A 26,180-nucleotide genomic window follows, 5' to 3' on the forward strand; every position below is an offset into this window, starting at 1 on the left:
TCTCGACAGATCAGCCCCTTTTCCATAATTGACACTAAATTCCATGTGGTATTTAAAAACATGTTTCAAAAACCCTCCAAAATTGAGAGCCCCCACAATCCCAAACATCTCACGGCCCATTGCCAGACTTGAAAAGTCCAAACATCCCTGCATAGGAGGGTCTATCCAACCCCCCATTTCCAAGCCAAACCAAACTTTTTCTTTCCAAATCTGGCTTTTTCCAAGTTCATTTGTCAAATCCAAAAGCTCATATTCCTGTTGGGCCTGTTCTGTCAGGGCACACTCCTGATTTAATTCCTGGGTGGGCTCCACATATTTTCCCACTGCCTGTTCAAAATTTCCCACTGCCTGTTCAAAATTTCTAATCGAATCAGCCATCAAGTTCGTCTTCTCATGTAGCTGTTCCAGTAGGGCATTTGTTTTATAGAAAGCACACAACAGAGCTTCTGAATACATTGTCCTGCAAGGTCAGATGTCTATTCCCACGATTGTAATCTGTAACAGCTGCCAGCTCCCAGGAGTTGGTTACAGTTTCACTGTCTCCCTCTAGGGGGAAAACTTCTATTTGTTCTTTCTTTTAAAGACAAGTCTAGCAACAGAGTTTCCTTTTTTCAGATATTTTGTCAATATTTGTTCCTTTAAGGTGCGAAAGGAAACAATGGAATCACTATGTTCCTCTTCTTTTAGCTATCTGTCAAAAGCGTTTATCTCAACGTCAGTCCTGACACCCCGCTCCAGGATCAGGACGGTGGAAAGTTACTTTACTTTAAACTCACTTCTGCAGGTTTAAACAGTCCAAAAAAAGATCCCCCTTCTTCTCCTGCTGCTGAAGGGGGGTTCAACAATTTTAAATGATGAAAGCCAATCCTTTAGAGGCAATTTTCTGAGCTCTAGTTTATGTTGTCTTTGCTTTATTCTGTCTACAAAGAAACGGAAGGCAGACTTCCTGTTTAGACCTTCCCATTTCAGTACCAAATTGAAGTAAAATTTTTAAGTCCAATTCCTTTCTGCTCGCAAGTCCTTATTTAAAGTCCAATTGTTCAAAGTTTAAGTACTCACGGGTGCTTATTTTAGAAGCCAAATTGTCCCAGGAAAAAGGCAGCGCTCTCCGGCAACGGCTGTGCGGCTTCGCTCCACGGAAATAGCAGTTGACTCACAGCACCGCGCCGCTTCCCCCTCTTCGCTTTGGAGCCCGTTAGTGGGTTCCTTTGCGGGTGGGGGGGCGCTAAGGGTGCCTGCCGAGTCCCATGGTCACAGGCTTCACCCGCCTGTGATTTTTAAAAGGGTCCCCGCTTCGCCGTAGCGGAAAAGACCCGTTTCGCGCGGAGCTAGTCCCTCCAGTTCAGAGGGAGTCCGCCATTGCCGTTGGCGCCACCCCGGAAGTCATGTTGTCACTTCTTTCCCCAGTTAAATGCCTGCTCTTCTCTCGGGGTCACTTTGAAAGACTGTGTTTCATATTGTGTTGATGAGCTAGAGAACACTTGACTAGCATAAACACTTTGTTCTAGGCTCTTGGGGCTCATATTTTGGTTAAAGAAATATTGGCCCATTTTCAAATTTAGAATAGCAGATGGTACTCTCCAGAAAACCTCTATGCCATTTGCTCCTGTTACCATATTTGAACTGGAAGTGCATTACTGTTACATTCTAGCTCACATTATAAAATAGTAACAAATATCATGTGCAATCATAATACTGAATTGTGTGTTGAGTTATGCTAGAAACGCAATTGGTAGTGTTGTCTTCTTTCAATGACACGAACAAAATAAATTAGAAATTGTCATCTTTCATTACTGTTATGGAAAACAGTATAGATGCTTCAAGTTAATAACTGCATGATCCTTTGGCAAGAGGGACATAGTAGCAATTTATACAATGATCCTAAACGATCCTATCTGTGATTATTAAGATATATAGTCACCATCTTTTACAAGGCCTATATGAGTATTAAGCAGTGTAAAGTTATGTACCCTTTTAATCTTCAACTCTGAATGTTGAAAGTAGCTGCAATGACTGATACGATTTTATCTTTTCCATCATTTTATTCAGATTTCCAGTGTGCTTGCTGAAAGCACAAGCACTGCTTAATTTACCAGCTGCCAGTACTGATTAAGACATCAGTCCCTGTTGTTGGAAATTGTTTTTTCTTTTGAAGTTTTACCATGGTTCAACAACGTCCTCCTGTTTAAGAATGTGAATATTTCATCAGTGCTTTGTAAAGAAGAAATAAAGAAATCTAGAATCTCTTACTAGAATGTGCAGAGTACACTAAGTACATTTATACTGAGAAGTGGAACAGGAAATAACACATACTTGTCAGGACTTACTAGGCTCTCTCTTTCACTTCTGTAACAGTTCCTTCTGCCAAACAGAAATCTAACTGCTACTTAAACTTGGGGGTGTGTGGAAAAAATACATGGAAACAACATGAGGGATTGCTGCAGGAAAAAAATACCAATAAACTTGTGTGTGCACACATGCATGCAGTTGTTCATGGATCCCATGCTGGACTGTGATCAGTATATATGTAGATATATGATAGTAGTATAAAACAAGCTGCAATTCTGGGTAGTGCAATGCAGTGGGTTGTTTTTTTTAATCAAATGTATATTCTAGTCTACTTCCAATGAATTCATCATGGGTTACATAATTAACCCATTCTTTCCTATGAGGTAGACTAGGGTAATTGCCGAAGACCACCCAATAAGCTTTATGGCTGCATGGGACTAACTCAAACTCTCTGTTCAAATCCTACCCTCTAACTCATGGGTAGGCAAACTAAGGCCCGGGGGCTGGATTCGGCCCAATCGCCTTCTAAATCCAGCCCATGGACGGTTTGGGAATCAGTGTGTTTTTACATTAGTAGAATGTGTCCTTTTATTTAAAATGCATCTCTGGGTTATTTATGGGGCATAGGAATTTGTTCATTCCCCCCTCCAAAAAAAATATAGTCCGGTCCCCTACAAGGTCTGAGGGACAGTGGACCGGCCCCCTGCTGAAAAAGTTTGTTGACCCCTGCTCTAACTGTTATGCTACATTTGTTCTGTGCACAAACTGCCATGTTGTGAGAGTCTGCAACTTCCTGCTTCAGAATACAGATTTACCGGTACCTAGCTGCTAATGCTTGGATTATTCCAGACTGAATTATTTCCTGGATATGTTCTTCTATAGTTCAAAAAAAAAGAGTATACAGATGTACACAATATGTTATTAGTTTCAGACTGCTTTTCTTCCAAGTCGTGGACATGAATTTTATATCAAACAGAGTCAAGTAAACACACCCAGAGCTTAATTTTTTGAAACTCCAGGAACCAGTGAGCAAATTCACAGACACCTAAGAGCTTTGGGGAAAATAAGTTGTATAGACCCTGAGCTTGTCTGACCAAGCTCAACAGATCTTCCCAACTCAAACAGGGATAGGCATTTATTACAATTGCTGTTAGCTTTCTCCCTAATCCATGGATTTTCCCAACTATAAATTGGGTTATGTTTGGGGAGTTGTTTAGGGGGGTTGTTTTTGTTGGCTGGCTTGCTGGCTTGAAGTATTTGATTATTATTTTTAAAGCAGGATTTAATCCCATATTAAATCGGCTGAGACAATTTGATGTCTACTTAACACTAATAAATAACTCTTTTTTTAAAAAAAAAAATTCACATTGTGAAGAGCTTATCAATGCACTTTTCAACATAGATATACACACATGCTTAAGATATATGTCACTGACACCTTTCAAATGGAGCCTGGCAACTTAGCAAGGAAAAATATCAATTCTGTGAACACTTGAAGAAAAAGCAATGGTATGCCACAACATTATTTAGATGGAGATTGCTTCTTCTTTGGCTTGTCTTCTGGTACTACCCCAGTGAGGCCTGGGGTTTCTTGCTTTATTTCATCCTAGAATCATAGAATCCTAGAGTTGGAAGAGACCACAAGGGCCATCGAGTCCAACCCCCTGCCAAGCAGAAAACACCATCAGAGCACTCCTGATATATGGTTGTCAAGCCTCTGCTTAAAGACCTCCAAAGAAGGAGACTCCACCACACTCCTTGGCAGCAAATTCCACTGTCGAACAGCTCTTACTGTCAGGAAGTTCTTCCTAATGTTTAGGTGGAATCCTCCCTCCTGCCTACCCAGCATTTCTCTTTTCTTGCTTCAGCTGAGGCCTCTGACTCTTGTAGCTGTTGTTGCTGTTCCCTCTGCACGAAGGGATAAAACAGGGGATTCTATGGATGAGTAGAAGAGAGAGAGGAGGTAGAAAAGAGAATGAAGTCAGGCAAAGAACAGTAGCTGGCTGATGCAGCAGCAAAAGGCATGGACATAGCCAGGGAGGGGGCATCCCCTAAATCAAGTAAATAAATAAAAATATTTACCAATCGCACCGCAGATAGCGTAGTTATTTCCCCTCCCCCAACACTGATCCTGCTCCCCCCAAATCCTGGCTACGCCCATGGCAATAGGAGATAAGGCCAACAAGCAGCAGCTCGCATCCTCCTCCTAAAGTCACAGGAATGTATATGTTTTTGCAAAGAACTCATAGTGCTCTTTTTCCTTGGATAAACATCATTGGTAAAGGGAAGGTGAAGTAGGAGGTGATCCAAAATGCATAAAGCATGACACAGAGGTATTATGTGAGTTATTGTTTTTGTTTGTTACTATGTTATGTCTTTTTATAGTTTTATATTGTAAATCGCCCTGTGATCCTTGGATGAAGGCCAGTATAGAAATTTAATAAATAATAACAATATTGATCAAAAGTAATAAGTTACAGTGGTACCTCGGGTTACATACGCTTCAGGTTACATACGCTTCAGTTTACAGACTCCGCTAACCCAGAAATAGTGCTTCAGGTTAAGAACTTTGCTTCAGGATGAGAACAGAAATTGTGCTCCAGCAGCACGGCAGCAGCAGGAGGCCCCATTAGCTAAAGTGGTGCTTCAGGTTAAGAACAGTTTCAGGTTAAGTACGGACCTCCGGAACGAATTAAGTACTTAACCCGAGGTGCCACTCTACATATTTATTTTACTTTCAATTTATTATGCACGTCTATATTGAAATATACTAGACATTTTCCTCTCTGCTTCTAACAATGTTAATATGTAACATATGAGTGTTGGTTCATAATATGTTCTTCCTAACTCTTCTTCCTTATTTAATCATTATGCACATGCTTTTCATAGGCAACCCAGCTAGAAATTGAAAAACGTCAGCTTCAGTTGAAGAACATTACTGATTTGGGAGAAGGGTTGAAGACAGTGCTTAAAGGGAAGGAAAGCATAGTGAACGATAAACTCAGCCTTCTGAGTAGTAACTGGATTGCAGTAACGTCTCGAGCTGAAGAGTGGTTTAACTTGTTGCTGGTAAGAATTACATATTGTTACTTTCTGTTTCCAGAAATAGCACTACATAGCTTGTTTGGGAAGCAAGAAGAGCAATGGAGATTTAGGATGTCTTTGGAATATCTATTTTATTTACAAATATGTAGGTGGAGCATAATAGAAGTAAACAAATTCCTTTATCAGGCAGCAAAATAGCTAATCCTCCATAACATCATAACAGCTTTTTTTACAGTCCAGCTATATTCCCAACATTCTACCTTCCTATCCACATTCAAACTGCAATTACTTCTAGCTGGGTATCTATCCTTCCACTCAAAAATCTGATGGTTGATAAGAGATTACCAGTAATTAAATGACATTATCGTTTTTTTGTCACCACCCATTAGTTTACCAGGAAAAAGCATACAGTGCTAACGCTAATCAAGACAACCATGCAAAATAAGAAAGGCATTTGTTTTTTGTGGTCTATAAACATTGTTACAACTGAACTATGCATGTATAGTATATATCATTTTTAAAAAATTTTTATTGTAAATGCTATGTTTGTATACACACAGAGAAGTTAGGCTTTAGGCCCTGTTACTTCACCCTTCATAAAATGTAGCTGTTACTGCCATTAGCAGAGGTGGCCACACGATGAATCATATCATGCAAGAATTCTCTGCAGATTGAGTTTCACTCATGCCTGGAAATAACTGGAATTGTGAGTTTTCAGGGGCATGCTAAAACTTAGTATGCACAGAATAACAGTTTTTACTTGTAATTGCAGCAGCTGACACTATTACTGCGAGCCATTAGTGCCCAGAAGGTTAAAGATACAGCAGCTTGCCTAAGCCCACCCAGTAAATTCATGGCTGAGCTGGGATTTGAACTTTCCTGTTCATTTTTTTTAAATCACTACCATTATGGCCACAATTTTGTTGGCTCTTTGAAATACCAGCTTTGATAGACCTATTGCTGACTGAGTCCCCATATATCTGTCTTATCACAATTTGTAAATGCGACTGTAAACAATTTGGGGGGAAAGGTGGTAATTGTGCCAGTTAAATAATACAACAATGCAATGTTTGGAAATTGCTGCTATCGCTATAACAGCAGTTCAATAATATGGCCAACTTCATTTAGCATATGTTCAGTCTACTTGACAGCAGATGTTTGCTCCTTATAGCTGCATCATTCTGTTTCAACTGTAATAACAATCATATTACAGACAAAGATAAAAGGTTTTGATAATGTTCTGTTATGATTCCAAAAGGTGTGTTTCTCATGCATTATTTATAAACATCATGAAGTCTGCACATTATGCACATTGGCTGTCTCAATCTGAAAATAAAATCTGAAAGTAAAATATTGATTTTAAAAAAATCAATGTGGCTATATATTTGTCTCATTTCCACTACTAGAATAAAGGAGATAAATAAGAAAAGCTGTATTTTCTTGTAACCACCAACAGGCATTTTTCTCTTACATCAGTTCTAAAACGTCAGTTCCAGAAGAGTAACAACATTGGCCATACTCTGAAACAGAGCCGTCTTTCCCATAGAGCTTAGTGGCGCGTTGCGCCACAGTGCTGCCCTCTCAGGGGCGCCCCAGCAAGTGGGAGAGCTGTGCGGCTTTGCCGGCAGCCTCCCCTTTCCCTGCATGCCCTGGTGTGCAGATTGCCTCCCAAGCCTCCTGTGCATGGCAGGAGCGCAGGAGGGGAGCCCCGAAAAGGCAGGTGGGAACGGTTTTGACGGGGAAGCTGGAGCCTCTCCCAGCAGCTCCCTGTCAAAGCTCTCCACCAGTGGCTTCCCAGCGGGCAGAAGGGAACTCCAAAGCATTTGCAAAGATTCTCCTTCTCCTCACCCAGGAGCAGAAAGAGCTGCTTTGGCTGCTGCCCCTGCGACTCAATCCATGCTCTTTTCTGGAGACCAAGCTGAACTCTGATGGAAAGAATTATTTCATGGGGTCTGCCCAAGGCGTTTGGCTCCCCCCCCCCCCCAGCTGTGCCTAAGTGCACTTTTATTTCTTCCTTTAAGTAGCATTGCGAAATGCAGCGGGCTGCACACACACACACCGTACGCTGCATGTGTGGTTGTGGGCGAGGACAATCTGCTGCTGTCCCACCCACCCACTCACTTCAAGGGGATCAGAGAAGCCTGCATGGGCGGGAGGAGGGACGCTATTTCTGCCCTGGCTCAGCTTCCCGACCGCCACCCTCCTCTCCTCTCTGTCGGTGCTTTAAATGCCCTCTCCTTCCTGCTTTCCTCTGTCCCACTTTCTCTCTCTCTCTTTTTATCCAGTAAAGGAAGAGGTAGTTTCCCCCCACCCCCAGCTCTTGCCTCTCCTTCCCTGTAGTGAAATCTTGTGGAATTCCCAAGTTCAGGTCAACAACTCTGGGGAATCTTTCCTAAAAAAGGTCAACAACTTTGGGGTCCCCCCTTAAAAAGGTCATCAACTCCGGGAAACGGGGGGGGGGGTGGCAGGCACCCGAGGGATCTTTGCACCACGGCGCCGGATATGCTTAAGACGGCCCTACTCTGAAAATGCTTAAGGCTAGGAATGATTTCTAAATGGGCTACTCCTACTGGCATGCCAGGATCTGCTGTGCGGCTGCCCTCATATGATGAACCACTGTGCTTTAGGTAGCAGCCTTTGCCAGATGAGCCTTATTTGAGCAACACAGTCTTCCTGAGCTGTGGCATAGGTCTCATTCACACTTCCACTTGTGCTGTGCCTAGAAAGCATGAGTCCAAATGGTATTCTCCTTGCCATGTTCCTTTCCCAGAGAAAACCTGCTCTTTAGTGCTAAATCAGACAAATGTCAATCCAGGGGGGAAAACCCAATTGCTGTTTGTTCTGATTGAGAGTGGTTTTCCTCAGGGGAAAACAGCAGGACAAGATAAACCCATGCTGTATTTTATCTTTTTCTTCAGCCTTGGCAATAGCAATTATCAGAACAAACAAATTTCCTATCTCTTGGTATCATTTTATTCAATTCATCAGTTGTCTGTTCTGATATTGTTACTGTTTTTGATATGAGCATACAGTACACACACACACACACACACACACACACAATAGAATGATTCTTTCTTATATGGGAACCAGTGGTTGATTTTTTAATATGTTTTTAAAGTAATTCAGAGAATTACTTTAGGTGCTTTGTGGACACCAAAATAATTTTTAAAGCTGCCTAAAACATTATCAAATATTGCTTTTGGAACACCTTTCACTTTGCCATACAAGTTGAGAATCTAAAGTCCCCCTGTGCTCATGGAAGCTGGTTTACAGTTCTATGAACCTGGCCAATTCTCTTTTCTTTTTGTCTCAGCTACTAATTACTTAATAATATGTTCTATTCCCTTTATATGCAGGCATATCAGAGACACATGGAGAATTTTGATCAGAATGTTGCTAACATCACCACCTGGATGTATCGGACGGAAATACTATTGGATGAATCTGAAACACAAAAACCTCAGCAAAGGGAAGAAATTCTTAAGGTAACAAATATAATTTTCTGGAAAAAAATTATTATAAAAATCTAATAGTGTGCATCCCCAGGGTTTTTGCCCTACAGGTTTCAAATAATATTTTTAGATAAAAGCAAAACACATTTTCTCTTAACAAAGGCACTGTCTAACAGCTTTTAAATTGCTTAATAGAGCATAGTGAAGGTAAGTGTATTCAGTACAAAAGCCAAATAAGTTATTGGCTTGAGGATTTCATGGTGAGTAGAACACTTATTGTTAGGCCTGTATCTCTTGAATACCATTTGTATCTGTTTAAAAATGAAATACCAGCCTTCTTTTATCAGTTTGCTCCTTTTATCAAATATCTATTCTTCTGAGGATTGTTGTTTGTTATATATTCATGTCACTTCAAAGCTCTCTGAGCAGTGATTTCATTTGACAACATTGTATTTCAGTTTGATATTATCTTTGTGGAAGTGGTTCATCATTTGAAGAGGGATTTTTCAAAGCGTATTATAGGATGGCTTAAATGTATGTGTAACTTCTGTTGCAAAAATATAATCATACAAATTATGCAGTGCTTCATATAAATTAATATCATACTTGGTAATAAATCAGGTTTATAACCACCTGATCGAAGTATGATGTGTGTGTGGGGGGATATATATTTCCAAACTTCAATCTCTTCAAAGTCTTGCTCACTTTCACAACTTCTGGATCTTCTTTCTAAGATTCCTGGCCTGAGTCTTCATAGCTCGTCAAGAATTGTGCTCCACTATTTGTATACGAAATATTATTCCTAACCCCTTTCCCCTCCAGCTTTCTTTACCCTGATTGGTGTAGCTCCATTTGCTGCCTCCTTCAGAATTCTGAAATAAGAAAAGATCCAAGACAGAAATCTCAATGTCCCATGCTCCCCTGCCTTTATGAAGTGGGAACATCCTGGTCTTCAATATCTAGTGCTGGCTATAATAAATGGATTAGATCTTACTGATCATGGTTTCAAGCTTTCTGCTTCCATACTGATCCAATAATGGACAAGAGGAGCAGGGGAAATTCAACCTGCATTCCTGTAATGTCAGAATTGGACTTGATTCTCAGCCTAGAGACTCCTAATATGTTAACACTACCATCACCATAACCACTGCTCTTGGTAAAGTGTTCTGGAAACTGGGATTTCATTCTCTCCCTTGTAAACACAAGATGTTTTCCTATCTTCTGTTGCACCAAACAGCACCAAGTATTAATAGAATAGAAATTCAGTTATTCTCTCTAAGGAAATTATGGATGCATTATTTCTCCAAGCAGTTTTGTGTTGTAAAGAGGATATTTAGTATGGAAAAGACATAGAAATTAGAAGCATTTTAGAAAGTAAGTAATAATTAGACCTAACATTGTTTAAATTATACATATGCTTGTTCCAGATGGTATGGACTAAGTGCCCAGGTTAGTCTTTCTTTTTTTTAAAAAAAAAAAAAATGCTTCCTAAAATTCCAGTGGCAGATCCTCTGAAGAGTGGGTATCAGATGGATTAAATACACTCCTTTTTTTAGCAGGATGGACTCAGTTGGAATAGCCTAAGCAGTTCAAAGTATAATCAAAGTATATTTCACAAAAAGTTTGATTTCAAAAAAGTTTGAATTGAGAATTTGTTAGGGCTGACGGCTTGTAGGGCAAGCAATTGGCCAAGCAAGTAAAACAGCTCAGTTTGCTGAAACTAAGGAACCAAGCCAGATTCATCAGTTTTATAGAGCCAGATGAGGCTCTCTTGGCTTATTGTGATCATTATTGGGCTGAAAGTATAGTATCACTCCAGCCATCTGCAGTGTTAGACTTGTAGCATAGATTTAACTGAAGCCACCAGTTCTTGTTACTTGCAGTAACCAGAATTTTACAGGACTTTCTGCAAGAGTCCCCCATTTGAGACTCTGATACAAATGTATGGTCATTTTCTCTTGAGCATACAGTGGTACCTCGCAAGACGAATGCCTCGCAAGACAAAAAACTCGCTAGACGAAAGGGTTTTTTGTTTTTTGAGCTGCTTCGCAAGACGATTTTCCCTATGGGCTTGCTTCGCAAGACGGAAACGTCTTGCAAGTTTGTTTCCTTTTTCTTAACACCGTTAATACAATTGCGACTTGACTTCGAGGAGCAACTCATAGAACGCGGTGTGGTAGCCTTTTTTGAGGTTTTTAAAGACTTTGGTATTTTTGAAGCTTTTCCAAAACTTTCCCGACACCGTGCTTTGCAAGACGAAAAAAATCGCAAGACGACAAAACTTGCGGAACGAATTAATTTCGTCTTGCGAGGCACCACTGTATGTAGATATCTTTTACATTGAACCTACATTGGTTTTAAATAATTAAATGTGTGTGTGCATATAATATATAGATGGATAGATAGATAGATGATAGATAGATGCACATATATATATATACCAGAACGACACTGAAATATTTTTTTCTGTAAGTTCATGATAGCATGGAATATGATGTGAGGGAAAACTGTTTTAAGAGCACTGGAAGTGGAGTACAGGGATGTACTAACATATTTTTTAAATACCTTAAGGAAACTGTGAGAGATCTCTTCTTGGGCAGGGGGTTGGACTCGATGGCCCTTGTGGTCTCTTCCAACTCTATGATTCTATGATTCTTCTGTAGAATACCTTCTGGTTCCTATGCATACCATTAATACGTAAGCTTTCTATAGCTTTGTTTCTTAATGTACAAAACACATAACATCTCAGTAATCCTATAACAGACCATATTATATTGAGGGTCAGAGATAGTGGCCTGTCACAGAACTGAAATTTGCAAGAAGAAAGCATGAAATCTTTCTGCATATGTATTCTAATGGTGATCTTGGTTATCTGAGTGCTGGTTCATAATGATCCAAATGGTTATATTACCGTAGTTATCCACAATTCAAGAAGAAGGTATCATCAGTCTTAGAGGAACCTCAAAGTTTGCACAAGTACAAAAAACCTGGAGGTGTTAAACATTTTGGAGGAGGCAAGAAACAGTCCAGTGAACACTGAGCATGCTGACTTGACTGTTGGTGGGGGCAGAGAAAGCTTTGTGGGAGGGGGAATGAAATTGGAGTATCCTGAACAGGAGCACTACAGTGTGAGTATCTGCTATTAAATGGGGTCAAAAAAGGCTCTTGCTATTCTGAAAATAAACATATTTGTGTTGTTCAGGGAATCAGCTGAGGAAAAAAATAAGTTATTCAGGATGTTTTTCCTATGCCTTTGATTAAATGCATATTCATCTTCTGTTTCACTGTTTCTGTCAGCCTGAAAATATATATGGAAAGCTAGGCATGGACTGTTCAGAGCTACACAACTGTATGCTTAGTCACAAGCATTTATCTAACGTTTGCTTTATGGTTTTGCTCCATATTCCTTTGCACACTCTCTCTTTCTCTTTTCCCTCCCTTCCTTCCTGCATTTATTACTAACTTCAAGCCCTGTCTCTTACTCATGGACTGTAGCGCTTAAAGACTGAGCTGAATGATATGCGTCCAAAGGTGGACTCTGTGCGTGACCAGGCAGTAGACTTGATGACAAACCGTGGAGATCACTGCAGGAAAGTAATAGAGCCTAAACTGGCAGAGCTCAACCAGCGATTTGCAGCCCTATCAGAAAGAATTAAAAGTGAAAAGGTAGGAGGACATGCTCCTTGCTGAGCTACTTGTATATGCTAAAGAGAGCTTCGCAAAGTGGGTATGGTTGGGGTTTTTTGAGGGCAAGTTTTACAAAGCAGAAGCTAGCAAGGGCAAAGGAGTGTAATCCGGAATTTAAAAACTGAAACATTGGAAGAGCCTTTGTGTGAGTGTGTATGTAAAATAAACTGTACCTTCCAGAAGCAAAGTTCCCGTTGTTGTTATTATTATTATTGCTTTCACTAGCCACAAAAATTTCCTGCCGAGGAAAAAAAGAAAAAATGATGCTTGTTGTTGTATCACTAAAAAGCATGCTGTCATACCAAAATGGAGGACATGTAAAACTAGCATGCGGCTTTTCTATCTAGCATGTTGTCTTAAAGCAAATTCACATTGGTGCTTCCGGTGCAAGAATCTGTTCACAAGTTTCATGCTGATATGTTTGCAACTCAAAAAGATCAACGCAGTGAGAATGAGTCAAAAGCAAATCATTTTCACCAATTTTGTTTGTCTGTATGGTTGCTGAGCTGTATCAGTGGAAGAGTTGGAGAGAGCTTAAAATAAGTGTGGTAAATATTTGGTACTTTTTCTTTTAACTTTCCTAAAGCCAGCTTTTCTAAGACCAGTTCGCTAAATCATTAGGCAGTTCTGGATAACAAGGTTTTTTTTAGCCCAACTGGGCAACTTATAGCACACTCGTATGCATGCTTATCCTTAAGTAACTCCCCTTGTGCTCAGTCAGATTTACTCCCATGTAAATATGTATAGGAATGCAGCCTTAAGATCTAGTTTGCTTGGAGGCAGCCAGGAGAGCAGGTTGAAAATGGGCAAAGCTGCTTAGACCTGAACCCACCAATATTTGTACTTGAAAAAGGGTGAGAGGAAGGGGCTAAACCACTGACATTTAGAAAAGAAGTGACAACTTCAGGAAGCCTGAGAGAGCTGAAGTAAGTCTGCCTTTTGAGCCATACCCCAACACAAAAACAAAACTTGATATACGGAATTATGAAACTGCTGCATACTGAGTCAGACTATTGTTTTGTCTAGTCCAGTATTATATATTCTGGCATGTAGTGGCTCTCTTTCAGAGCCTTTTCCACCCAACTAGGCTTTTAACAGGAGGTCAAGGGCCACTTGCATGCAACCACAGCATCTACAGCTCCAAAAGCTGGTAATACAGCTACAGCAGAAGTTGTAATATTTTGCCTTATCAAAGTTGTCCACATATACACTTTCCCCAACATGAATTGTGCCTAGCTCAGCACCAGTGAACTGTTTCTTGAAACTTCCAATCCCAGTGCCCACCTAATAAATGTGAAAAGTAGACTTAGGTGAGATAAGGTACTTGAAGTTGTGAAACTTTTATAGAATCTAAAAGCCATTGCGCAAAATGTACTATACACAAATTTATGCAAGATTCTGTTGAGGTAAAAATGGTTCAGGGTTAACTAATAAAATTAGAGGGCATTTATATAAATTTTTGTTTTTTAAAAAAATAGGGAAAGAAATGAAGGTTCATATTGCATACAAGCATATTGTAAAGCAGGGATTGAGAAGTAGTGATGCTCCAGATATTGTTGGAATATGATTTCTGTTATTCCCAATCATTGGTAATGTTGGCTAGGACTTGAAGTGCAATGAAATCTGGAGGGTGACTGTTTCCCCATCCTTGTTCTAAAGAAACACATAATTATGGGAATAGTCCCAAATAGTACACTATCCTATTGATTATAAGTTCCATGTAATCACAGACAAGCATTGGGAATCTGGAGCTGGTTTCAATCTACTCAGTCAGCAACCAGCAGTTTTTATGCTTTTCATGCATGAGTGCTTAGCACTGAAAATTGGAAGCTTCAGTGTTAACACAGAACACAATTCATATATTTTGGCAAAAGCTAAAGTTTTGCCTAGTATATTAAGCTGTCATAACTATGCTCTCTCCTCACTAACCACAAACTATAGCCAAGGTTTAGTTGTGGCTTAGCTTAGCTTGGCACAGAAGTAAAAGTGACTGGGAAGGTGGTGTCTGCATGGCCCAGGTAAGTCAGGGATAGGCAGCTTGATCTGGCTAGTGGGCCAGATCCTTATTCCACACATCCACCATGGCCCAACTTTGATAGTTGGTCTGGATCAACCACCTGTAAATAATTTGACATCATAATCATCACAGTTGCAGCAACTTGTTTTGAATGTGTGCTTTCAGCACCAATTAGTGATTAGCACCTTCAGAGAGGGTCCTTGTAACCACTGATCAGCAGATAGCACTTTGTCTGGTGCTTTGAATACAAACTGCTTACTCTGGAAAAAATAAACATGCTCTATTTTTAAGCAGAGCATCCCCCCCCTCCAGAGAAAGTGGTTTGGATTCAAAGCACTGTGCTGGGGGTGCTGCGGAAAGCCATAGTTTGACATGTGCAAACAAACCTGTTTTGCAGCGCAAACACACCTGGCACAGAAACAATATATTCTTCCTTCCTGATCAGTTGTACCTGTGTAATACACAACTTCGTTGCATTCAAATGTTACATTTCACACAGAACATTACATTTACATTTCAATATGTATGCCCTGAAAATATGTATAAAGAAGCCCTCCATTTGTAGTTTGCTGAAATATTTGTTTTGTTAATGAACAACCTGTTTGTCACACCACACTACCTGTTCTGGTTTGTGTCCGGTGCAAAGATTAACAAAATACAGGTCAGCCTACTAAGCTTCCTCTCTTCATAAATGGTCAACATGGTGTTATGAGTTTGCAGGGGGTGGGGGAGTAGAGGGTATGCTGAGACCCTTCTAACCCCTGGATCCAGCAAGTGTTAAAATATAGGCAAGGCTAGCTTCCTAATGAGGTGCCCACAGTTATTTAGAAGGTCAGTGCCAGAGTTGAGGGCAGAGAGTTTGCAGTGATGTGAGCTAGAAGCGAATGGAGTAAGATGGAGAGAGAGTCAGAATGATGTTTGATTTCTCTTTGAATTCTAAGCTGCAGCCAGGGAAGAAGCAAAGCCCTCTTGAGGTGTTAATTTTGTGAATCCCTCCACTGTAGGCTCAGGATGTGTGTTTGTGTGTGTGTAAATAAATCATATATCAAAAAGACAGCAGTGTCTCTGCTTTGCCTCTTTCCGAAGGAAACATGAACCCTGGGTAAGTGCTTGAGACCCATGAAATATTGTACCACTCAGAGATTGGGGAGGCATGCAACAATGTTATTGTTCTCTGGGTTTAAATAAAGTACTAAAGCTGTAATGACATCATCAAAAATGACCTTACCATTAGGCAAGATGAAGTGGCTGCCTTAGGTAGCAAATTATGGGTGCTATTAAAGAGTGGTTTATTTGTATAATGTTGCTACTTGAACTTTCTGCCTCAGGTACCAATTGTCTGTGTTCAGTCTTGAAGATCCAACACTCCTATTTGTTTCTTTCAGTTAATCTTAGCCATGCCTTGATTTAATGTTGACTGGTTTGCCCTCAGACACATTTTCTTATGGAAATTGAAATAAAACACTGGGTAGAATGTATTTATCAAGAAATGGGTTACTGCTGAGAGGATTTTTATTTTGATACATTAGTCTTTTAAATATGACCAAGATTTTAACCTTATTGTAATTGAGACCATTTTCTTTTAATCACACTTATTTAGGGATCTTTAAGATTATAGAAGCCAAAGAATGAGTAATTAATAGCATTTTTAGAAAGCAACAGGCTTGGCTAAAATATTTGTATATTTTTTAAAAAATCAGGTAAAAATTGTCATGGAAAGGCAAGTAGGAATATTTTTTTTTAAAGAAACACCAGGGAACAGGAAAATGGAAATGCATGGCTAGTGGTTTTCTGTTTCTGTTAAAAACACTGTGGGCCCATGAATAAATCACCTTTTACAATGTGCTTACCAAGACAGGATACAAGAGTTAACTGTGTATGTGGTGCTATGTGAAAGGTTAAGTTTAGAATACTAAGTATCCTCTGTGACTGGCAGGTGGCAGTTAGTTGAGAAAATCTGGGTTCTTTTTATTTTTGTGTTAGACAATTGTAATATTTCGCTTCTCACTGGCTTCTTGGATAGAAATCATTGGTCACTCCTTGAATGGGAAAAGTGGTCTGATAATGAATTCTGTGCCACATAAAATCTGATTGGTTGAATGAATGGTAGGCTGGCTGGAACATAAAAATGCCAGTTCTACCACTGTCCGAGAATGGGCCAGAAGAGGAAGAAGCTGGAGGAGAAGGCTGAGGTGTGAAGGCTGGTGGTGAGGCAGGTTGAGGCTAAGGAAAATCTGGAAGTATAATCTGCCTCAAAAAAAGGCCAAATCACTGGTTTAAGCCAAAGGCTGGCAGAGTCTCCATCAAACTGTGGAGGCTGTGAGCAGTGAGGAGAGATCAGTAAGGAGCTTCTGGAGCTGACCCCTCCCGCAGCCCTTTTTCTTCCACCGTACAGGACTGCTGGGAGAGGGACCAGTCTGACTGGCACAGGTGGGGTCTCTACTTGCCTCCCTCTCATCCCTCTCACACAGGGCCTTGCAGAGACAGGCAGAGGCCCAGGCCAGGTAGATAACGTGCCCCCCCTTTTTTTACCCTGGGGATAACTGAAGTCTTATAAATATGTAAGTATTGTGAATATGCTGACCGAAGCCCCCTTTGGAATCGGAGGCCTAGGCCAAGTGGCCCATATGGCCCCCCCTCTGTCTGGGCCTGCTCTCACATAAAGAAAGTAGAATCTGATTTGTGTCTATTGGAACTTCCTAGCTCCCTGAGGATTTGGTAGGTGGGTTCTGTGAGGGATATTATTATTATTATTATTATTATTATTATTATTATTGCAAGAAGATCCTTTAATAAACCTGTGGTATTAAGCAGCAATCCTAACCCCACTTACCTGGGAGCAAATGCCATTGAATTCAATGGGACTTGCTTCTCGGTAGACCTGGTTATGTGAGGTCTTGGTATTCTTTCTTACTCCATAGCGGGAAATATGTTCTAGTGGAAGCACAGTTAAGTCCAAGTTATGCTAATGTTTTTTTGTCCAAAATAGTCATAAAAATCTCCCTCCGTTTATTTCAGCTGAACAAAGTTCTCTTCCTGACAAACTTCTGTGCCAGCTCTGCCTTTTGTGGCTAAGATTTTCAAAATACGATTTTGTAAATTTATGTTCTACCATCCTTCATGCCAAAATATGAATAATATGCATTTTTTATATGAATAACCAGAAATTTACAAAAATGGGAACATCTGAAAACCCGTCTTAATTCACACAGAATGCAATACTGCTCTTATCTACTGTTTTATACTCAATAGCATTTGCTCAAGGGCTTATATATATTTATCGTGTCAATTTTTATACCCCATAATCAAATCAATATACCTATGCAGTGTATAAAATTTAAAACCAATACAGAATAAAATGAACAAATCCATACAGAAGACATAATAAAATGCAGCATGGTCACAGAAATACAATATAGGCCACCTTCAAGAGGAGGCTTGCTATAACAACAGATTTTTAAGGTGATGCCTAAAACACATTACAGAATGTGTCAGTCTAATCTCAGTGGGCAAAGAGTTCCATGAGCTCAGTGCCACAACACAGAATGCACTATTTCTAGTTGATAATAACAAGGAATGGCAAATTGTGAGTCAGTTGCAGGTCATAAAGGTCAGGCAAGGGTATAAAAGGTGAGGTGATTATTTAAATGTAAGTTGCTTTATACAGTAGTAGTAGTAACTTGGCCAAGCAGCAAATTGTCATCCAGTGTATATCCTTTAGCCGAAATTTCACATGGTTGCGATAAAAAGCCCTTGACCAACTATGGGTGAGGTTCATAAACAGAAGGCGCTTTTGCCCATTTACCCTTACTACTGCAGTCCTGAACCCCATGTCACTCTATTCCAGAGTGACCCCCAGTGTGAAAGAAGCAGATTTTTAGGAATAAAGAAGCTGCAGGAGAAATGGAAAGAAATGATCCCATTCTATGAAATGAAGTTGGGGTTGCTGACATTCAAAATTGCTCAGACTGATATTTGAAGAACTGAATTATGTGTGCTTAGGGCAATGCCATGGGCTAAATTATCTTTTGATCCATTTTAGCTTGGAACACAGAACTGTATGTTCCCAAACGATGACTCTTTTACTTATGTGTCTGTAAACCTGTGTCATTTGTCACATGTTTTAACAGCTCATTTTGATTAAAATTGCTGGTTTATGGCACTGTGTTAGCTGAGTAGTTTTGTGTCTTAACACCTGAAAGTCTTAAAAGTAGATCTAATGCCAGGAATCTGAAAGGGATCTTTTATTTTGTTTCTTCGTTTATGAATGATTAAAATTGCACCACATCAACAAGGATGTTCAAAGTTTACAAAAATGGAAGTTCACTATGTAACAATTTGATCATTTTACATCTTAGTATTAGAATGCACTTAAGACTTTATATTAAATTGTAAGTACACACATATTAATTTCCCCCATGTGATGCATTAATGAAAACAAGTGAAATCTAGCTTATTGAAGTTCATAAGTAGTCCTTAGTCATGATAAGATTCTAAATTAAAGACAGTATTATAATTTACATAAATCAGTAACTAAGCCTTCTCATAAAGCTTTCTAAATCCCAATATTGCTTTTGTTTGGGGCGGGGAGGGGGGGGAACAGGTGATTTCCCACTTTTTAAAGTGGTATATTTTTAATGTACTGTGCTAGAAATACTCAGAATTTATGGAATACTTTTCTGTTTTATTAATACGGTTATATTTCTGCCTTTAATAAAAATATCTTTTGAAGTTTAAAACAATATAGAATATGATATATATGCATATTTGTGGAAAAATTGCTTCTGAATGTGTGATGAATTTCTGATAGGCCAGGTTTAAACAAAATGTCAGAATTGTGTTTCCTCCCCAGTTCTCATAAAGTTTAAAATTCATTGAATGCACATTCTACATATTTATTTACATGCATCTACCAATCCAAGCCCAAAATGTATTCATTAAGCATATTTGCTTTGTTGGTGAAGAAGTTGAAAAAACAGCAAATACCTTTATGTTGATTGTGGCTTTTATCATTTTACGGCTTTTATATAGTTTTAATATTGCTTTTTCATTTTGATGATTTATGATGTTTTTATATGGTTGATGAAGTTCCTTTTGCAACATAAACAAAACTGCTAGGTAAGAGCCATAAATAAAGATTGATCAAGCAAGGTACTACCACTAGTTTTGTTACATAAAAGCTATTTTGTAAAATACCCAAAATGTGTATGTAATTAATTTAACAGTTGGGGGCAAAACAGATATGTCGCTTTGGTTTATGTCTGTAATAAAACAGTATGTGATGTAAAATTGACAATCTTCCTTTCTCTCTCCCCCTTCCCAACTTTCCAACCGTTCTTTAAAGCCCTTCATTCCTTTGAAGGAATTGGAACAGTTTAACTACGATATACAAAAATTGCTTGAACCACTGGAGGCTGAAATTCAGCAGGGGGTGAATCTGAAAGAGGAAGACTTCAATAAAGATATGGTAAATTGGTTGTGATGGGAGTATGAATAAAATGGAAATGGAAATGGAATAAGTGCTGGAGTAAAAATTAGAAACCTCTACGTTTGCATTTGACTCTTTAGACAGGTTAAACACGCTGTCGTTCTGTTTAGCTGCTATAAAATTATACTGCAGCATTTACTGTTTGTAGCATTGTCATCATAATGTTCTAGTAATATATACAATGCTAACTTTCATAGACTAATACTTGCTTATTCCTTCGGAATAATTTTCTGAAACGGACAGAAGTGTATGTCCAGCACCACGTTATAGATATGCTGGATCAATCTACAAATCTTTCATTTAACCTGATGCTGACTAAAGCAGAGGTAGGAAAAGTCCAGCTGTGGATGATGTCAGCTATTCAATTTATACTTTTTATATCCCTTTCTAATTTCAGTATTTGAAATCCTTCTATAAAGGTGTTGAATGTTGATGGAAAGGTGCATTATTTGTACTCATGACAAATTCTTAAATAATTAGGCACCTGTTGTTAATTTGTGTAGCTGAAGAAAGGGGAGTGAAATTGGTAGGACTTTAGACAGCATAATTTTATAACTGCAAAAATCTTTGGTACCTTCAAATCATCACAACTTTGATACTCATTCAGTCTTCAATATCAAATTTAGTGAAAGCTCTGCAGCTTCATCTTTTTTAATCTTAGTAAAAACAAAGAAACAAAATTGTACGTGCCTAGATAATGCAGTTTGCCAAATTTTCCCCAGGAAGCCTGTAATTCTAGGATTCACCAAAATACTGGAAATGTCTATTGCAAACGTGAGGTGAACTCTTGCCTGTATTGTTGAATCTCTTACATTTGCTTTCTTTCTATGTATGTTATTGATTGATTTGTTAGTATTGTTAGTTGTTACTAAAGTTATTAGTAAAGTTGAAATTTTCTGAAAATCACAATGTCAAATTATCTTCATGGATTTTTTTGGCCCAACACTGCATCCAAGAATTGGTTCAAGACTTGCACAGTCTCTCACCTGATACTAGTGAATCCGCAATATAAATAATTTCAAAATAAAATATGTGGCTAATGTTGCTGCTGCTTCCCATTGATACTTCTACTGTAGCTCTGAAGGATGAACATCGGTATCCAAGCTTTCAATTCTTAGTTCATAAGCATTCTATACCACAGGGACATTGCTAAATCCTTAAGAAACTTGGGGCAGAGGCTCATGATATGAATGTGGATAAAACTTGCATGAAACAACATATATCTATAGATGCAAATTTTGGCTGACTTTCAGCAGGAAGGCTACCCTGCAAGGAAAGTTAAATTAAGCTTTAAAGCAAAGGACAACACATTTGGGACCTGATGGAAAAGGCCCGAGGATATTACTCTTTTGTTTACTCTTCCCTCTTCCTTGACCCCCTGCCTCTGACATCTACCCTCTGCTGACTTTTTTGAGTTTAAGGTCTTCTGCTTGCAGGGCCGTTGCTTTTTTCTTGTTAATATGTGAAACACCATGTATATTCATGGTGTATAAAGGATGATGATAAAAATAATGACTAGTAATAGCACAATATATTTTTTCAAGATTTTCAAGATTCAATAGGCTAAGCAGTCTTGCTTTATGTGTGGATATATATATATTTGGAGAGAATGTTGATTACATTAATTCTTTTTCTTTTCATGAAAAAAAATCAGAGTGAAGATAATGAGGGTACTGTAAAAGAACTGCTTCAACGAGGAAATGTGCTTCACCAAACAATCACAGATGAAAGAAAAAGAGAGGAAATAAAAAGTAAACAGCACCTGTTGCAGACTAAGCATAATGCTCTCAAGGTAGAGAACATAACTAATAAATGCACAAATTCTCTGATCTTTTTTATACATGTTGGTATTGGGCAGGGATGGAGAGTTCAGTCTCTCAACAGCTGAGGTTCATTAGCATCTACCATCGCATCTTGCCCCCTCCACATAGATATGGTCTTCTAGTTGTTGTTTAAGAAATCAATGCAGTCTGCTCTATGATTGTGAAAGAGGATTTGTCGGCAGCCATTGCTACTTGACATTCCTGGTTGCAGATAGCTATTTTTCATTTTATGCCTAGGAATAGAGAAAAACTTTCAATTCATTTTAAACATACTTTTTGATAGGTTCCCACGCAGGACTGTTAAAATTTCTACAACTTTTCAGTGTTTTTTTCAGTGCATTCTTCTGACAAATTAAAATGCCTTTGATTAAGAAAACTGTATATGTAATTCAGATTTTTGTGCTGTGGTATTATGCAAAGTTGTTTTATGCAAAGCCTTTAATGATAGTAAAATTTTATTTAGATTGATCAGATTCTTACTGACAATCTTTACAAGGGGCATGGTTATTTATTTTATTTTTCATTTTTGTGACTCACTGAACACATTCAGCCTTGACGTATAACACTAAGACTATTGAGTAGTTAAGCAAATTTGTACCTTGTAGACTGAAAATAGAATTATAGGGAAATATTAAGAGGGAAGGGCGGATCCCCAATAATGCATAATTTAATTTAACTATAACATTTATAAAACACAATCAAGTACAATAGTTTAAAACTTATTGAAAGATGTATATACATTGTACAGAAATTAACATAGCCTACTAAGAGAAATAAGTAAATATGAAAATATTTAGCCTTTACTTATAGTACAATCATGGTTCATATATTTGCACAACTATTTATATACCACCACCCCCCACCCCCCGTGTACATATTGGCCACCATTTATATGCCTTGTTCACAAGTTGCAATAAATCACTGTTTGTCTTAAACCATGGTTTAATTGTGAATGCACTTCCTCTCCGGATTCCCCCCCACACACATAGCTTCTTTCCCTTCCCCCCACAGTGGCAGTTTATTTCCATTTTAGCACTCGTGGTTTGAAACAAACCAATTATAGTCTAGATCTCATGAACAGTAGCAGAAGGAAAGGCATGGTGGCACTGCTTACCTCCAAGCACAGAGCCAATATGGTGCTTCTCCTGGTGTGTGTTTTCAGTGTTGGCGTCCCCCCTGGCGTGTTCCTAGGCCTTGGAGGGCTAAGCCAGCTGGGGACCCCTGCAAGGGACCAGCTGCTCTTTTGTTTGAGTCTATAACTATGAATAACAATAACAATAAATTTATTACTTATACCCCACCCATCTGGCTGGGCAGCTCCCAACAGATTAAAAACAGAATAAAACATCAAACATTAAAAACTTCCCTAAACAGGGCTGCCTTCAGGTGTCTTCTAAAAGCCAGGGCGGGCACCACCACCAAGAAGGCCCTCTACCTGGCTGTTTATTCTAAGAAGACTCCCACTCCTGTCTTGCTCCCCCCACTCTCCCTCCTGATTAGCAGATGCAACTCCACTGTTGGGAGGTCATGTAAGGGCTGTCACCGGACTCTATCATCTGCTACTGATCACAAACGAAAGCCAGGATCAAAGCATAAGGACCAAGACAGTGACGCCAGTTTTCCAACCTAATTTATCAGTTTCATCGATTCAAGAGCTCTCAGTCACACAACCCATTCATACATGCTCCGCAGAGTTATAGTTAGCAAAGGTAGTTTCTTTGTCTAATGAGATGGCCAGTCAGGTAGCACTGAGGTATGGATGTAGCAGGCTGACGGCAGACTGCTCTTTGCATGCTGCAGAGGTTTTCATCCCAAACTGTCTCTTGGATAAAACATGAAATAATATTATGGCTTTCTTGAATGGCTTGGGCAGGGGGAGAAGCTGACGGAACCTGCGTGGCTGCTGAAGGTAGAATCACAATTAAACCATAGTTTGAGACAAACTGTGGCTTATTTCAACATGCAAACTAGGCCATATTATGAGCTTGTTTTTGCAGTTCTAATAATGTCTTCATTGTGAACAGGATCTGAGGTCTCAAAGAAGGAAAAAAGCTTTGGAGATTTCTCCTCAATGGTATCAGTATAAGAGGCAGGCTGATGATCTAATGAGCTGGCTGGATGACATTGAGAAAAAAATAGCAAGTTTACCAGACCCCCAAGATGAACAGAAGCTAAAGGTAATGCCATTTTAGAAGCAGTGTTACATCATATTATTATTATTATTATTATTATTATTATTATTACTATATATGTGTTCATATATGTGTCACTATGTAAATGTAATAAGATGTAGAGATATAGTAGTTCAATACTTAATATTATTATTTAAATGATTTAAGTAATACTTGTTGAATTGCATATTACTATCTTTGTGTCCTTGCAAATGTTACATTAAATAGATTTTAGAAAATTATAGGAAATAATACTTTACTTGTGTATATCAAGTGTACTCTGTTTAGAAACTTCCATTGCTTTATAGAAAAAAAAAATAATTGATTCTGTATCTTTATTCCAGATGAGCAAATGACTTATCGGTATATGGATGAACTCTTTTTTCATGTTAGCACATTCATTTTCATCAGAACATAAACATATTTCATTGTCAAAATTCTAAAGATTTACTTATTTGTTGTCAAAGAATTGCCTCGTTTATTTTGCTTCGTCTTCTTTTGCTTCATTCTCCGTTGAGTTCTTTGCTTCTTCTCCGTTGAGAAAAACAATTAAAAACTCTAACCATGCAACTGACAATCACTATGGGTATTTAATATGTGGTTTCTGTACATTACAGCTATCTTTCCAATTACCTGTCAGACTGTGCTAGGGAGTATTAGACAGTTAATATATGGGCCCACATTACTATCCAGAATACACATGTCACTTAAATATTTAAAATCAATGACCCAATACTCACCTTTGTTTTTTTCTGTCTAAATGTAAACAAAAATAAATAAAAATAAGTGTACTTTTTTGTTTGTAACAATAAAGTTGGGAAAGATTCTACCGAAGTATTTTGCTAATTCTTAGGAGTTTATTATCTAGTTAGCTAATTGTCCTGGGCCCTGTATTGATTTTGCTCAATAGGAAATTGATCGAGAATTGGAGAAGAAGAAGGAAGAGCTGAATGCGGTACAGAGACAAGCTGATCGCTTGTCTAAGGATGGGGCTGCAAAAGCAGTGGAACCAACCCTGATACAGCTCAGCAAGCGCTGGCGAGATATTGAGAGCAAATTTGCTCAATTTCGAAGACTCAACTATGCACAAATTGTGAGTTGTTCCTGGCAAACATGTATGTTTGCAAATACTGCTACTAACAGAACCCTACTAACAATGAGAGTACCCACTGCTTTGCCAACTTGCCTAAAACAAAGTCTCTGGTCAGCAAATGTGGGCCACCTTATTTTACCATAAAATATAAGCCTCGTGGTACACGATTTGCCTGGATAATGCCCTAAAATTTAAAACAACACACACACAAGCAAGCAAGTATAAACAGCAGAGATTCCTTAGTATTCAACAAAAGTACATCTTAATTTTTGTTGCCTCATATTTTCCATAACATTACCGGTTTAAACCTGTCAGCGTGCCATACATTTATTTTGTTCAATAAACATGCGTGACTCAGAAATATGTATTTTCAACCTACCATCCCATGCAAAAACTAATTAGCTTTTATTTCCTCATGATGTACAATCTACACACCTAAGAACAGATTGGAGAATTTTTATTTCTACTTCTTATACATAACATAGTCTCTTTTCAGCTTAATAGGACAATACATAATTTTTCTCAGTTTTTCACTAAACAATTCAAATGTTCTTTTTAATAACTTCTGGAGGAGGGAGAATGCTTCTTTCACCTATCCAGCAGACCTCTGCCATTGGGAAATATGTCTTATCTGAAATTGTACTTTCAAATAAAGGATGCAATCAGGTTTGCTGAGTTAAGCTTTCAGGTACTGAAAGAACTGTAGTTCTGGTTTGTATATATGTATTACAAGAATAGCATTTCCTATTTTAAAAAAACCCTGATGAGAGCAACATGTTATGTTCAGTGCATGAGAATTGTATTACATGCACCATTCACTTAATCTCTGGATCAATGTTTCATTTGTAAAACTAGTGAATAGACATTACCTACCTCACAGGGATGTTGTGAGGACGTATTAATGTATATATGGAACTATGGAAATTTCTCATGCTTTTGTGAAATCAGAAGCTAACTTGGGTTACAGAAAATATTTTCATAAAATTTACACAAGTGATCTCATAAATACAATCATATATTGAATATAGATGCCTTTCATTATCATGGAAATTGCCCCCACTTGCTTAGCAGAGAGTGCTTTTTTACAGTGTATTTAGTGCACAGTAATTACA

At 38.6% G+C, this 26,180-nt stretch overlaps 1 protein-coding gene across 10 annotated transcripts in view; it reads left to right on the forward strand.

Moving 5' to 3' along the window:
• The window catches only part of DMD (dystrophin), a 1,019,805-nt gene that overhangs the window by 481,785 nt on the left and 511,840 nt on the right, over window positions 1–26,180 (forward strand). For 9 of the 10 annotated variants that reach the window (XM_081003446.1, XM_081003453.1, XM_081003448.1 and 6 more), the window contains 7 exons: window positions 5,179–5,358; window positions 8,694–8,822; window positions 12,285–12,455; window positions 19,838–19,960; window positions 21,636–21,773; window positions 23,829–23,981; window positions 24,886–25,068. In XM_081003446.1, the coding sequence (XP_080859572.1) occupies window positions 5,179–5,358; window positions 8,694–8,822; window positions 12,285–12,455; window positions 19,838–19,960; window positions 21,636–21,773; window positions 23,829–23,981; window positions 24,886–25,068 (1,077 nt within the window). The remainder of the gene's footprint in view (window positions 1–5,178; window positions 5,359–8,693; window positions 8,823–12,284; window positions 12,456–19,837; window positions 19,961–21,635; window positions 21,774–23,828; window positions 23,982–24,885; window positions 25,069–26,180) is intronic. The other variant, XM_081003443.1, reaches the window with a different exon arrangement.

This window comes from Podarcis pityusensis, assembly GCF_964106645.2.
Source record: "Podarcis pityusensis genome assembly, chromosome: 4".
NCBI classification, from domain to species: domain Eukaryota; kingdom Metazoa; phylum Chordata; class Lepidosauria; order Squamata; family Lacertidae; genus Podarcis; species Podarcis pityusensis.